Source organism: Sphaeramia orbicularis, chromosome 17 (genome assembly GCF_902148855.1).
Source record: "Sphaeramia orbicularis chromosome 17, fSphaOr1.1, whole genome shotgun sequence".
In the NCBI taxonomy this organism is placed as follows: Eukaryota; Metazoa; Chordata; class Actinopteri; order Kurtiformes; family Apogonidae; genus Sphaeramia; species Sphaeramia orbicularis.
In genome coordinates this window covers 26252808-26269088 of record NC_043973.1, presented here as the reverse complement: position 1 = coordinate 26269088, position 16281 = coordinate 26252808, and the positions used below count along the sequence as shown (strand labels likewise).

At 38.6% G+C, this 16281-nt stretch overlaps 2 protein-coding genes across 2 annotated transcripts in view; one reads left to right on the top strand and one right to left on the bottom strand.

The window, feature by feature from the left end:
* Nucleotides 1-3095: 3095 nt before the first annotated feature.
* On the top strand, nucleotides 3096-10235 carry LOC115437371 (meprin A subunit beta-like). Its single transcript, XM_030160599.1, has 14 exons — nucleotides 3096-3170; nucleotides 3289-3307; nucleotides 3411-3461; nucleotides 3549-3592; nucleotides 3698-3776; nucleotides 4069-4186; nucleotides 4282-4460; nucleotides 4960-5178; nucleotides 5434-5586; nucleotides 5741-5956; nucleotides 6984-7448; nucleotides 7539-7718; nucleotides 8771-8948; nucleotides 10016-10235. Exons 1-14 carry the CDS (start codon nucleotides 3096-3098, stop codon nucleotides 10233-10235), a joined length of 2196 nt encoding a protein of 731 aa, XP_030016459.1.
* Nucleotides 10236-10484: 249 nt separating this feature from the next.
* The window catches only part of phlpp1 (PH domain and leucine rich repeat protein phosphatase 1), a 46158-nt gene continuing 40361 nt past the window's right edge, over nucleotides 10485-16281 (bottom strand). The window contains exons 12-17 of the mRNA XM_030160486.1: nucleotides 15281-15443; nucleotides 15042-15172; nucleotides 14617-14730; nucleotides 14038-14232; nucleotides 13689-13917; nucleotides 10485-13115 (exon numbers count right to left, since the gene is read on the bottom strand). Of these exons, the coding sequence (XP_030016346.1) occupies nucleotides 11802-13115; nucleotides 13689-13917; nucleotides 14038-14232; nucleotides 14617-14730; nucleotides 15042-15172; nucleotides 15281-15443 (2146 nt within the window). The 3' untranslated portion in view covers nucleotides 10485-11801. The remainder of the gene's footprint in view (nucleotides 13116-13688; nucleotides 13918-14037; nucleotides 14233-14616; nucleotides 14731-15041; nucleotides 15173-15280; nucleotides 15444-16281) is intronic.

Below are 16281 nucleotides of genomic sequence, written 5' to 3'. Positions count from 1 at the left end.
AAAATTTTAATAACTTCCCACAAATGTAATAAATTACTACATTACATATATTTAAGTAAGGCATGCATTAATATTCATTCATCTTTCTTTTTCTGTCCATTTATTCTTGTCGATTGGATATTTGTCTTTTTAGAATGATCAAATGTTGCAGTTACACCACATGGTGATAATTTCAGATTAACCCTTTCATGCGAAGTGGTCACTCCAGTGGACAGCTGTTCAAAGCTGTTTTCTTATACGTATATTCATGGGTTTTGTTGGTTTTCTGTTGTTTTAGTTCCAACACAGTGGACGCTTATGCACCATCACATACACTGTAATTCATACCATTACTGTAACTTTGCTGATCTCCAGTAACATGTTTGAGTGTAAATCAATTGCTTGTTATTATTATTAGACTGTAATTAACTTTTTCTTTTTTTTTTTTTTTAACAAAAAGTTTGTTTTTTTTGCATATTATCTCCATGAATTGAGTAGTGACTAATATTGGAATTTGTTAAAATGTGAGAAAACCTCCGATTAGCATTAAAAGTGTTTATATTTCTTATATTGTTTAGTTTTCATGCAATATAACAGTAAATATGTGTTTCTTTGCTTCTAAAATTAAACGCATGGTGTCCAGCTAAGTGGACATTTTTGCAACTCCATGAAAAATAGGTTCATAAGAACATTTTCAATCGCATTGTTTTTTTGTTTTTTTTTATGCTTAAAGATAAATAAAAACACTCACCAAAAAAAAAAAAAAAAAAAATCTTGATTAAGGTTCTCATAATTTATGAATGAAAGGGTTAATAGTTGTTTAATTAGAAATACAAGTGGAGGTAGAAAACAGAATGGGCAAAAATGTTGAAAAGGTTTTATTATAAAAGCTTCAGTATGAACTGGATATTATTTATTCTCATTAAGCATAATAGAAGCCTATGTTTGAACCATGTAAATAAAATGTCTGGATATGATTATGATAACAATGGAGAGGGTAGGAGCACACTGGGAAAATGAGGTATTATGTTTGTGGCAGGTGACTGTTACTACATTTGTGGGATTATTATGTTAAAAGCGGTAAATTTTTATTACGTTTGCGGTTTATTACATTTGTGGGGTTAACATACCACTTTTATGATGTCGTCGTGTAAATACAGGTCAAAAATAGCCACAAAACGCATATCTGTGACTCACTGCAGCCGTACCTGGAAAAGAAAGTATTTTATTTTAGCATAAAGAATAACTGTAATAACTACATTCATACTCATCATGTTCACGTTTATATATTTGAATTGAAAAATCACTTGAATTGAGCAACTAAAATATTTCACATAAAAAAATTTAAAAAAAACTATATAAGCCTTTTAGATTTTCAAGGTTAAAACACGAGTAGCCTTTGTCAGTGTGACAGTTGTCAATACCCTTTTTGTCTAACGGCATAGTCAGTTGAATCACCAGGCCTGAACTGTGTTTGTGTTATCCCTTTGTGTTTCTTAGAGGGATTGAAAATAAGACCATCTCATTCTGTCCTGCCATTCGTCAATCAATGAAGCAAATAGAAATGACAATAACATCTCGCAGCAACTGTGTACAAATCACATTGCTATATGGTGTGTTGTAGGTAAGATAGCAAAGAAGCACAAAACAGTGTACACTCATTTTTCACATCTGTACTGTTTCTGTTACACCTTTAAAAAGGCCATTGTTTCTATGTTGTGTTTTTTAATATGAGATATATTTTGTTGCCTGTTTATACTGCATAATCTTTTAATAATAATTTCTAATATAGTTCAGGCTCGTCTTGAGGCATTGAAACTGGTTTTAATTGCTGAGAAATCCAAAGTCATGCACTGTAAGCCCGGACTTTGTATTCACGAAAATGCTTTAATTACAATGTACTGTAAGTATATTCTACTAATTTGTAGACATAGTCAAAAGTACAAAAACAGTTTTAGTTGAATGGATTTAAAACACTAAGTTTTAGTCATGACCACACCTCTTTTTTTATCTCTGCATTGCACTGTGGGTATTGGGCATGTTGTTGAAAATGTGTTATTTTTCTGGGCAGGGGTTCAGCAGGATGGTGGTGTTAGTGTTAATTTTGACTTAATGTGTGTATGGCAATGTTTATTGGCCTTTTTGTGTTTGTTTTTGTATTTTTGTAGAGCTGCACCATGAGTGAGAGCCATAGGCCCAACAATGGGTTTCCTGTTCATCTTCTATGGAGACTGAACTGTGCAAAACTGTTACCTTTGCCAAATTACAAACTTTTCCTGGAGTAGCAAATTATTGTTAGCTGGCTCCCTGCCATCCATGCAACAAAACACTAAGTCTAATACTTCAGCAAAGCAGTTTATATTACAGAAGAATTTAATTTAATCAACTTGGAATTGAGTACAATAAACTGGTGATATTACGCTGTAGATTATACAAAGCAATTAATATTGGAACAAATTTTAAGTTAAATTAACTTGGCATTTAGTGTGTTGGACTTAAAATAGCAGTTCCGTTCAAATCAAGCACTTAAGTTTGATACACTCAAGTTTTCATTACTCATTACTTAAATTTTTTAAGGCAACGGCTTTAGAGTTACATTACTTAAAAATTTCGATGTAATCAGTTTCAACTATTTTTTTGAGTTAAATTAAGTTACTGGAGTTTACAGTGTGGTGTTTGCACATAAACGAGGCATACCAGTGATTACCCGGTCAATAATGACACCCCAAGGTACTCAAATAGAACTAGTGACCAGTTATAAATATCTTGGTTTTCTGGTAGATCAGGAGCTTTCCTTCCAAATCCACATCAGAAACTTGGTTCGTAAATTGAGGGTGTAGATTGGGTTCTACTATCGAATAATATCATAGGTTTAATATCACAAAAGTCTTTTAAAGCGTCATGTTTCAAATGCCGGCCTACCATCTATCTGTAAATGTGTAAAGATTTGGTGGAAGATAATACACTGTTGTTGTGTAACTCAGAATTTTACAGCTTTGTCAGTTATTAACGTGTGATCACGTGGTTTGAAATTTAGCTTTGTTCTGTGTTGCTTACAGGTGTTCAGTCATTATAGTACCTGTCACTTACAGTGTCCTTCAGGGACATTTTATGACATGGCAGGAGGAAAACCTTCAGGGCTATTTGTTCTACACATTGCGTACCTCTTATATGGAGCTGCTTTGAGCTTGGTGAGAAATGTGTTTATTTTACAGTTATCTATAATAACTCTAATATTCACTTTTCCTTTTTGAGCTGAAAAATGTTTGCGAAATAATAACATTTGCATTCTAATTCTCTTTTGCTTAGCCGACAGTGAGAATACCTGGTGAGTTTGGAAACCAGCATGACTTGCCATATATTTATTATAGTTGATCATTTGTCACTGCCATTGTGAGTTTCTTCATATTTGTTTTCTGAAACCTGTGCAGATTTTGATGTGGATGGTGGACGGGACCTTGACATATTTGACATCAATGATGGTATGCAGAAAAAAGACTTCTTCTTATCATTATATGATTATTCTGAGACCACTGTAAATGACTTTTCTTTGTTCTGTTTGTCCACAGAAGCAGGGTTGAATCTGGTAGAAGGAGACATTGTGCTTGATGAGGTATTGTACTTTCTCTGGTTTTAATTGTCATAATCATAATATGTTGGGTTGGAAAGTGCTCATAACTTGGCTTATTATTTTGATTGCTTTTATTGACTCCTGCAGAGACAAGGTCGAAATTCTATCATAGGGGATCAGTACAGATGGCCAAGGACAGTCCCATACTATATGGAAGATGACTTAGGTAAGGTTGACTTTAACCCATAAAGACCCAGTGTTACTTTTATGGCAGATCCTAAAAAAAAACTTTCTTAAGTGATTTATCATTATTTATTATAACACTATCCTCTGCATTTGCATTTTTCAGTGAAAATCAGGTAATTTCAAATTACTCAAATGTTGCCACACATTTTTCTTTACAGTCACAGTTCATAGTTGTCACCTGGATGACATGTTGTACCATAGCAGGCTTGAGTAATGTCTATAAAAGTAAACATCATCATCACACAATCAAAGAATTGGTTTATTGTCTGCAGAGATCAATGCAAAAGGTGTGATTCTGAAGGCATTTGAGCAGTATCGCCTCAAGACCTGCATTGACTTTAAACCCTGGAATGGAGAAAAAAATTACATTTCCATCTTCAAAGGCGGCGGGTAAAGGAAAAACAAAGTTATATTGGATGTTTTGTTGAGATTGTATATATACTCTTAACTTTAAATATATCTGAGCCTTTTTATTTTTCCAAAAGCTGTTTCTCCTCTGTGGGAAACCGTCGAGTTGGGAAGCAGAGACTATCAATAGGGACAAACTGTGATCGCATTGCCACTATTGAACATGAGTTCCTTCATGCTCTGGGTTTCTGGCACGAACAGTCCAGGTCAGACCGGGATGATTACGTCACTATCATGTGGGATCGAATCTCAGAAGGTACCAAAACTCTCACTTTTTGTTACCGACTAAATTTTTTATTACTTTAAACATCACAATACACTGATCATACTCTCACATTTTCATAATCCCTTTCTGTACATTATTGAGTATGAAACTTTAACATCAGGGAATGTTCAACAGATTTCTTTTATGAGCATTTGCAGCAGTTTATTGCTTGTTTGGTTGAGTTCCAACAGTATGCATGCATTATTTTCCAGACTGCATTTTCCTAATGAACCAAACATTGCCAGAATTTCAAGGAGTATCAAACTGTACCCAACTGTGTCAGCAGTAATAAACAAAATGTTATTTAAACACTGTGATTAAAGTGCAAAGGGCCTTGATAAGTGATCCATAAACACCTATCATCTGTCAATAAGTAACAGGTTGTAATTCTATTGTTTTCTTGATTCTAAGAAACATTTCTGAAATTTATGACATAATGAGACATCGTGGCTGTAAAGTGGAATTTAATTTGTTTATGTGTGGTTAACAGGTAAAGAGCACAACTTCAACACCTACAATGACACCACCTCCAGCTCTTTGGGTGTTCCCTACGACTACGGCTCCATGATGCACTACAGCAAAAATGCCTTTCGCAATGGCACAGAGCCCACCATTGTCACCAAGATCCCTGCTTTCAGTGATGTTATCGGCCAGAGAATGGAATTCAGTGACAGTGACCTGCTTAAGCTCAGCCGTCTTTATAACTGCAGTAAGTACCAAACAACCACCCTCCAAGCTGTTTACAACTTCAAGTTTTATATCTGCTAAACTTTCAGTCCTATTGCAGTCAGATTTTATTACACTTCATTCTAATATTTAATCATGTCAGCTGTATCAGATTTATTATTGGAAATTTTGTCACGTGGAATTATGCAGATAAGCAAAACATTCACCCCACATTGTAATCACTCAGTTTATGGCTGCACAAAGTCCACCATAACATACTGTATGTGACATCTTGTAGCCAAGGCTGCTACCTTTCTGGATTCCTGCGACTTTGAACGTGAGAACATCTGTGGTATGATTCAGGGGCCGGGGGATATGAATAATTGGATGAGAGTTTCCAGTGCTGCTGGAGGGCCGAGCACTGACTACTCCAACATGGGCAAATGCACTGGTGAGAATTACCTTGTAGGCATATAAAGTAATAGAGATAAAAAGATATTAGCACAGAGCAGATGTATCCTGCCTGTTACCATTCATTGTTCAAAGAGCACTGAGGAAGTGCTTAGGTGTTGACATTTGTAATGACATGGCATCTGAAATTGTAGGAAGTGGATATTTCATGCACTTCGAGACTGGCTCTGCAAACACTGGGGCTAATGCACTACTGGAGAGCAGGCTTCTCTACCCTAAGAGGGGTTACCAGTGTCTGCAGTTCTTCTACTACAACAGTGCCGGACCCACAGACACACTGAAGATCCATGTCAGAGAGTATGACAAGGAGAACCCCAATGGAAAACTGCGCTATATAACAACCATTGATGGTAACTATTGCTATATCCTAACACTTCAAACTACAGCAGTGGTTCCCAACTTATTTTGGCTCGTGACCCCATTGTAACATCAAAAATTTCTGGTGACCCCAGACATTTTTTTTTTTTTGCTAAAATTAATTTGTTTTTGATCATGTAATAGTTTGCTATACTTTGTTGCAAATAAATGTTAATTTGAGATGACATTTAGGCTATATAATGTATATTTTTATGGACAGAGGCAGAAAAGCCAGGTGTAGGTTACTGCACAGAGTGAGAATTTTATTTTCCTTGGACAGGATATGTACAGTCAGTCCAGCTTGGATGTAATGTTTAATGTTTAAAAGGATCCCTATTAGCTGCCACCGAAGTGACAAGCTAATCTTTCTGGGGTCCACACAGAAGGGCAACACAAAACATAGAATATAACAATACATGATATGCATGACAATCACAATTCACATTATTAACAATGCAAATCTAAAAATAATAACCATTATTATCATTAAAAACATAAAACATCATCAGAAAAATATAGGATTAGTTATTACATTCATGATTTGCATCCATCAAAGAAAATAACATACACTCCCCTCCATACGGGAACTGCTCAGATATTTAAATAGTGCCTTCTCAGATGAAATATACAAGGCTGCAAATTAATACTGAATAAAAAATAACTCAAACTATGAATTCTGAAAGAGCTGCAGTGTCTGAAACAGACCACAATGAACATTTGACAGATAAACAGTACCACAGTGCTTCAGTTTCAGCTTCAGAGTTTGTCATGTCTTTTATGGATTGGGATTGTCTCTCTCAACTCACCATATATTTTTTTTATTAGTACATTTTTATTTATTTATTTTTTTTAATCAATTACTACAAATTTCAGGCAACCCCATTTGAATTCCAGGCGACCCTACATGGGGTCCCGACCCTAAGGTTGAAAAACACTGAACTACAGCAACAAATGCAACTGCAGTAATGTGGCCACTGTGTACATAATTAAATGTTTTTGCCCTATGCATTGAAACAGGAGCCCCTCAGGAGCTGTGGCAGCTGCACCATGTCAGTCTAAACGTCACGAAAAAATTCCGTGTTGTGTTTGAAGGCACCAAAGTGGGTACAGGGTCTTCAGCAGGGGGGATGTCCCTGGATGATATCAACCTCTCAGAAACAACTTGCCCAGAATTCATATGGCGAGTTAAGAACTTCAGTCATGTCATAGATAACACTCCAATGAACACGCCTATCTTCAGCCCACCATTCACCTCTAAGGAGGGCTACACCTTTCAGATGCAGCTGTACCCCAGTGGTAAAGCCGGCTATCCTGGTGAGCTGTCAGCCTATGCTCATCTGGTGGCCCGTCAAGAGGACACAGGACAGACATGGCCGTGTCCTTGGAAACAGATGACAATGATGTTGATGGATCAGCACCCACATATCCAAAAGCGTATGTCTAACCAGAGGAGTGTCACTACTGACCCCAACATGAAAGCAACAGGTGGAGCTAGTTTTTTTCCTTATAATTTTAAGTCTTTTCTTCTTTCTTGAACTGTATTTGCTATCAGAGTGCATTTGTTTGCCTTTTCAGACTCAGAAGCCTTTTTCTGGGACGACCCTCGCAAGGTTGGTGTTGAGGTCACTGCTGATGATGGAAGCAAGTATTTCCGAGGGCCAGGCTCAGGGACTGCAGTGTATCTGACTCACCTCAGAGCCAAGAGCAGGGACTTTATCAAGGGAGGGGATGCCATCTTCCTTCTCACCATGGAGGGTAAAAGCATCAGATTACACTATAAATATGAGACACTTCATCTAAATCAGGGGTCTCAAACATGCGGCCGAACGTTCCAATGCGGCCCATGGGATGAATTAGCAAAGTGCAAAAATTCCACAGTCAAGGCTGTCGAATTTATTTTAGCTCAGGTTCCACATATAGACCAATATGATCTGAAGTACAATAATAGCATAATAACCTACAGAATATAATGATTCCATATTTTCTTCTTGGTTTGATGTGGAAAAAAAATAATCTTACATTATGCCTATAAATAATGACAACTTCAGTTTTTTGTCTTTGTTTAAGTGCAAAAAATAATATTAAATTATGAAAATATTTACATTTACAAACTATCCTGTAACAATAAAATGTGAATGACCTGAACAAATATGAACAACCTGAAATGTCTAAAGAAAATTAAGCACAATTTTAACAGTTTTCTGCCTGTTGCTAAGTGTTTAGTGTCTTTGTTAATCCGATCCATAACGCACATGTAGAAATGATCATTTTAGGCAGAATATTGTTAAAATTGCACTTATTTTTCTCAAGAAATTTCAGTTTTTTCAGGTTATTCATATCTTTTTTGTTTGGATAGTTTATAAAAGTAAGTATTTTCATAATTTAATGGGGTTTTTTGCACTAAAACACAGACAAAAATTTGGAGTTGTCATTATTTATGGGTTATTATGGTATTATTTTACTGGTCTGGCCTACTGGAGATCAAATTGGGCTGAATGTGGCCCCTGAAAGAAAATGAGTTTGAGACCCCTGATCTAAATGCTACTACAAGGCCAATGGCAATGCAGCTTATAGACTATGAAATCATAGTCATGCTGTCATACATTAAATTATTCATTCATGTGATCATCATATGCTCGTCTCTACTACTTGTGCAAAATCTGGTGCATTTAGATGTACACTCCTCATTGCATATAACATACCATCATCATACCATGTCAGACACATGATACAGATAGTTGCAATTGCCTATTGAATAACTGTTCCCCAGTGCTCTTGGGCCCAATTCTGTGTATTGCCTTTTTCAGATGTGTCTCATCTGACTGAGACACAGCCTCTGCCTTCCACAACCCCGAAACCTACCACCACCCCTCGACCTACCACCACCACTCGACCTACCACCACCACTCCACCTGATGCCTGTGCCCATGTAGTTTGCCAGAACGACGGAATCTGTGTGGTGGATGTAGGACCACCTGCTTGCAGGTGAGGATGTTTGAACTGTAAATGATGATAGTTGTTTAATCTTTGAGTTTTTTTTTTTTTTCTTCACATGTGATTAAGTGTATAGAGCAGGGGTGTCAAACTCATTTTATTTCAGGGGCCAGATTCAGCTAAATTTGATCTGCAGTGGGCCAAATCAGTAAAATAATAACATAATAATATATAACGTCAACTCCAAAATTTCTCTATGTTTTAGAGTGAAAAAAGTATATTTATATTATGAACAGGTTTACATCTACAAACTATCCTTTCAAAAGATATGAATAACATGAACAAACTGAAAAAATAAGTGTAATTTTAACAATGTTCTGCCTCAGTTTATCATTTACACATGTACATTATAACTTACAGATCACAGTGGATCTACAAATACACAAAACATTTAGTAACAGGCAGAATATTGTTAAAATTGTATGTACTTCTCTTAAGACATTTCAGGTTATTCACATTTTTTGCAAAATTATATTTTGTTTTAGTGTAAATACATGAAAATATTTACATTTACAAAGAGAAACATTTGGAGTTGTTTATATATATATATATATTTATATTGTGAGAGTTATTTATGTCATTATGATAGTATTTTACTGGTCCTGCCCACTTGAGATTGAATTGGTCTGAATGTGGAACCTGAACTAAAGGATTGTTAATATTTTAGTGTAATTTTTGCATTTCACAAATTCATCCTACGGGCTAGATTGGACCCTTTGGTGGGCCGGATTTGGCTCCCAGGCCGCATGTTTGACACCTGCGGTATAGAGAAAATACCTTTTTTATTTCAAGAATATGGTGGTTGGGATCCCAGAAACTCCATCCAATTATATAGGTCAAAGCTCTTAGCAGTAGAAATCAGTATATCTATCAATCTATCTATTAGTACACCGTGCATGCCTTTGACTAAACATATTTTCCATCTCATGTCCAAATAAGTTCTCAGATTTACCTGTCATCAGTTTCCAACACCATTTACTGTAATTATACACTGTGTAAACTTGTATATCTGTGATGATCCTGTTTTTTCTCTCTATCTTCTGTTTGTGTCCATGCAGGTGTGCGGTGGGCGACGACTGGTGGTACTACGGTGACAGCTGTCAATACAAAGGCTCCACACAAGACAAAACCACCCTTGCACTTGCCTCTTCTCTGTCTGTACTCGCAGTAATGGCGGTGATTACTGCAGTCAGTGTCATCTGTGTGAAGGAGAGGCATAAGAAGAGAAGTAGGACGAACGATACAGTCATGGAAAATAGAGGCATCAGACACAATTAGAACTGGGAGAAGCCGGACTGTCTATTCAAACTCCAAGTAAAACATCCAATGAGAAAAGCACCATTAAATATGTCACAGAGTTGGCTTTGAATGTAAATAATTACAGCTGTTAAGTCTACCATAAAAAATAAAGTCATTAGTCATCACATTATATTAGAATGCCCCCTTGTGGTCATTTAATGTAGGTCAAGCTATTTGAAGACAACTTCATATTTTGTAATAATTACAAACAAGTCCCAGACACCATGATTTATATTCACAAATTTAAAATTTATTATACCAAAGACAGGAACATTTGTGTTGTCTCTTTTCCATGTGAATATATTTGTTTGTATTACTGAACTTGACACAGTCATGCCGGTGGTAACAGTTACTGTAGGAGGGAGGTGGGACTAATATTACCTGTGTGTGTGTGTGTGTGTGTGTGCGCGTGTGTTTGTGTATGTTTGTGTATGTGTGTGCTAGTGTATGTATGTGTGCATGCATGCAAGTGTGCATGCAAAAATCTGTCTATTAGTGTTCATTAGATACAGTGATGACTACAGGACATCACACTCACAACAAAGTGGAGCAATTCTGTGTCATTGTATTGCATGGAATGTTGGAGTTTCTGAACTGCAAGTGCACATTTACATTTGTATGTGTGTAGATGTGTGTATCATATCATTGTGGTTGACACTGTAAGATAGAGAAGTGGGGTGATACCTCCTTAATAGCAAACTCTGGGTGAACCACACATCCTCCCACAACTAAAACCTTCACCGACATACAGGTACGCAGTTCCTTTAAAAGCATCAGTATACAACATTTCTCTTATTTACAGTCATTGGAAAAAAAAAATCACCATTTCTCTCAGAGAAGATTAGTAAAGTGACTGAGTCACAATAAAGAGTATGCAACTCCTAGGAGTTAGTATTTAAAATTTCTACAAAAAATTTCTATGCCATTTTACAGGCCAAGAGCCATGATTTACTGAAGAAATACAGTATTTTAAGTGCCCTATCTACAACAGTTAAGTGTGGTATCACTGGTGTACCATTCAACATAGTTTACTGATAATAAAAAGATTATGTGTTTCTGTTTTTAAAAAGTTCTTTCAGCAACTTCACTGCTTTCACATTAAAAGATATGGTAAGTTCTTACAAAACAAACAAACCATGGAACTGTTATCCATATTAACAAGTGTTGTGGCGAGCTAATGCTATTGCAAAGAGACTAGTGTTGATTACATACTCAGCTGGTTCTCTAATGTAAAAACAATGTTCCACAGTCTGTGAGAATGGAACAACCATGAACACTAAGACCTGTGTCCACAGGCTATTCAAAAGGGTTAAGTATCATTAAAGGGCTCATTTGCTTCTCTTATCTATGTGTTGCTTGGATAACAACAGCTGGAGCAGGTTACAGTGCATGGTTCTCCAATGATGAGGCTGTGTCGAGCATCTGAGAGCTGGAGGGCTGTTAAAAAAAAAGTTGGATGGAACTTTTTTCATGTGCATTCAACAGCCACTCCAAGAAGGTCTGTGTAAAATTACAGCGGTTGAGGCTGTAGATGGATACTGTTGTTCAGAGTGGGGTGTCGTAGTAGTCTGAGGGCTGATCCGTCCCAGGTGGCTTCTGCTGTTTCTGCTGATGCTGCTTCATGATTTCCTTCACCTCCTCTTCCAGCTCGGGGGGGATAATGAACTGGTCATCCGGGTCAGGCTGAGCCGGAGCGGTGAAGTAGCCACCTGACTTCTTGGAGGGAGCGTCAGCAGCCACCTCAATAAGGTTGTGGCTTTTTTCCTGGCGTGCCACTGACCCATTGCCTCTCCTCTTGCCCGCCATCTTTCCTCCATCTCCACCTCCTGCTCCAGCTCCTTGCCATGACTCATCTCTCTCCAGGCCGTTCTCAGCCTCCCCAAGGGTCATGTCGACAACTTCTTCAAGGGGCTCTGGGGTGCATGGAGGCGGCGGTGGTGGGGGCAAACTGAGTAGGGTACGCTCCTGACCAGAGGCTGAAGGTGGTGCTACTTGGGGTGACGAGGTCATGGATTCTAATTTTAGGCAGTGAACATCCGCCTCTACCTCTACACGGCTCCCATTAGAGAAAACACCAGCAATTGGTTCCTCATCTTCGCTGTCCAGCCCATTATCAGAAAGGGCGCTAGAGAATGTGGCACTAGAGAGCTGCCTCTGGAAAGAACCTGCTAAACAGGCAGGGTGAAGGGCACAGCAGCTGCGGGCAGAGGGCAGCTCTGTTCCTGGGTACAAGTATTGGCAGGGTTGGGTTGTGGTGTGAGCCTGCTGGTGTAGAGACAGTGAGTGGGCCTGGTGGTGCAGGTGGAGGTGAGGGTGATGGGGCTGATCATGCAGCAGCACCAGGGAACTCTGTGGAGGCTCATCAGATGAGGCTGTGGAACCCACTTCACTGCTCATCTCACTGGTGCTGATCTCACTGCTGATTTCACTGCAGGAGGAGGGGGGCACAGGGAGGGAGCCATCAGACGGCCGCTCCTTGATAGCAGAAGACGATGATGGATAGGGGCCCAGGCCGGGGCTAGGAGGCGGCTGCGGAGGCTCAGAGCAGCAGCAAGAGCAGCAGTCTTCACTCACGCTGAGTTGGACCACGACAGCGCTGAGGCTGTCGGTGCAGCCGTAGCCTTGTGCCAGGGTACACAGCTTCTTTGCAGCTGCAAGACCGTCGGGAACATTTCGGACAGCTTCAACCGCCTCCGTAGGAGACACAGTGTCCCACAGGCCTCGGCTGCCCAGGATGAAGAACTCATCCTGTGAGGTGAGAGTGACTGTTTGTACATGAGGACAGGGGATGACTGATGGGTAAAGGAAGGAGTAGCCCATGATTCGCGTCGAGTCGGTCACACCATTAACCTTGTTGTCCTGTTTAAAAAGAAAAATAACTGTGACTGAACATTGACAAAAGTTTCCATTATAAGCAAATACAGCAAATGTCTAGGGTTCCCACTCTTTTCTAGAGATAATTTTCCAGAACAACATTTTCAGGATCACGCCATATACATTCCTTATTGTGGAATTTTGATATAAAAGAGTCCATGGCAGTCTATGGTCATACATTATCTTTGAAGTGATCTCTGAGATGCTTATACTCATTCATTTATATTCAACAGTATTAAATACTACACATGAAAAAAAGTTTTCTAGGGAATTATATTAACCAATGCTCATAACTGGTAGTCATGAGCAGTAGTTTTTGTTTTGTGATGTGACAAATCTAGACTGAGTGTTCTTACTTTTACATAAAAATATAGAATTCCAATTATAGTAGTTGACAATATGAGAATGATGAAATAATTTTCTAAGACATTTTATGTTTGTATTGGTCAGCTGGTTTCCAGGTTATCCAGGACACGTGGGAACCTTTATTTTTAAAATAGCACCACCAATAACTGACTTTCATACTGTGGATCAGTGTGATACTTTGTGGAGTTTTACCTCAGTAACTATCGCCCTGTGCTGCCTAATCCTATGGTATTCGTCTTCAAGCCCCACATTGTGAAGCAGCGACAGGGACAACGGCTTCCCATCTCTGCACAGGATGGCCTGGCATTTGCCCACGTTGGCTGCTGTGAGTGTAAAACAGCCACCAGGGTCAGTGGGGTCATGGCGAATGTGGCATAGAGCCGCTGAGCCGCCCAGCTTCTGCCCTGCAGTTCCCAATTTCCTGGATGAGACAAACGAAAATGAAAAGCATGAAAAACATTTAAGTCTGAAAAGGTAAAGGTAAAACATTGTGGATGGTTTTACCCAAAACCTTATGTCACTGTACATATCTAGTGTCTACCTTTGCATGACGAGGAAGGTGTTGGTCATGTAGTCCTCTTCGCTCTTGGTCTTATGCAGTTCCTCAGCCAACACGTCATTCATTGTGCACTGCAAAAGGTAGGGCACCTCCACATTCCTATCCCCATCGAACACACCGTACAGAGCCTCCCGACTCCCACAGAAGCTGTTCACTGAAAGCGCCGCAACACACAGTCTGAAAGGACATCAACAAACAAAAGGCATATAAAACATGTGCTCAGTAAGAAAACAACGAAGGAAAGGCAATAAAAAGAGTAAATCCTCTGTTCATATTAATCATATTACTCCACATACTGATAACTGCTGGAAACAAAGCTTTCATTGATTGCTTAAAGCTGTTTCTCTTAATACTGACATGTATTGACAATTCAATTCAGCATTTCTAAGATGTGAGTGTATGTGACTCATGGTTTCAACAACTGCCACAATATTTCCTTCATTTCAGTCATGTGGCATGAACAATGTGCATTCTCAGGAGGCAGGGATTAGAGAGGCTTCGCTGGACAAGTGCGATGGTTGTTGTGTTTTTTTTTCTTATTGTTGACTAGACTGAACTCACTTGTTTTTGACGCCTGAGGCCTCTGTGTAGCCGTGACTCCACACAGCAGGCCCACCCGATGCCTCATTCGATGAAAAGGTGGGAGGTGGATCAATACGGAAGCAGCGAATATTACTGAAAACACAACATTAAACAAATCAAGATTCACTGTATCATGTAGAGGCATTAATAAATTAAAATCAATGGGCTGCGTATTATATTCCATTCAAGCCATTTACTTCAGGTTTTTCTGCAAAAGCAAAACCGTTGTATTTGGATAAAAAAAATTAATATTCATAGACTATGACAAAATAAAAAGTACAAAAAAAGTAATGTACAGACAGAAAACACAACTTTAATGTGCACAACTATATGCTGTAGTCACATGACCGGGCCTATCTGCAGTACAATAAAATAATGAAATGTGTAGTGAAATGAGGACATACTTGAGCTGCTCCAAGGTCTTATGGTCCAGGTTGAGGCGAGGGTTTCCTGTCAAGTCCAGTTCTTGAAGCTTGGGAGGCAGATTCTCAGGCAGAGTGATCTCACTTAGTTCATTACAGCTGAGATCAACACACTAACAGAAAAGGAAAAGATGTGACACACACACTCCTGTAGGTCACCCATCATACTCTACTGTATATACATACGCACACACAGGAACGTGATTCTACTACTGCCTTACCTTCATTTCCATCAGCTGCATAACCTCAGGAAAGACCTCGATGGCGTTGGAGTGGGCGATGAGTGTGTGCATCCGTCGGCAGTTCATGATTGTAGTGGGCACAGTTTTCAGCATGTTTCCGCTTAGGTCCACCTCCTCCAGCTCCTCCAGCTTTGCCATTTTACTGGAGGAAAATGAGAAAGTACTGAGCATGCTGAGGATTTAAAATGATGTTTAAAAAAAGGTCATATTGTGTAGCATCTTACATGTGAGAATTAAATATAAAACTGACCCTTTTCAAAATGTGAAATGTTTACAAAAACGATCATTAATTTGACCTATAAAATTGCTCAACTAGTAAGAACAAACAATGAGAGGAGCACATACTGGTCAGACTGACTTCGGTGAAAATGTCATGGGGTTAAGGAAAGATGAAAAGGAGAATTCATAAGGACTTAGGAAACGACACCTTCATGCTCAGAGAATCCAGCTGCACTTTCATTAGGCTTATGTAACATAGGTTAGCTGAAGTAAAACAATGATGCTCTGAAGATGAACTATATAAAACTCATGTCAGTTTATTTGGTGCATTCTTCTTGTGTTCTTCAATGCAGGATTTAAAAAATGGACAATGCAGTAAAAATGTGACTTCATTACCAGGGTTCCTACAGGTTTAGGAAGTTAAATTTAAGACTTTTTAAAACCTTTTTAAGACTACTTTGAACAAAATTTAATGCCCATTTCACGGCCATACTGGAAAAACTTGTGACTCCTAGAATTTAGGAAAATGTATTTATTTACTCCAATGCCTTTATTCTCACCGTTCCGACTCATTTCTCACTGGGGCTGCATAGTTAGCGATAATTAGTTCCTCATTATAATATAAATTGTTGGGTTGGAACAAGTGGAACTGAATCGACTAACATTCTTTTCTTTGCAGCTTGGACATACACAGTACAGTGAACAAGTTTATGGCTACATAGGGACTTTTTTAAGGTATTAAAGGCAGATTTGTAAATTCA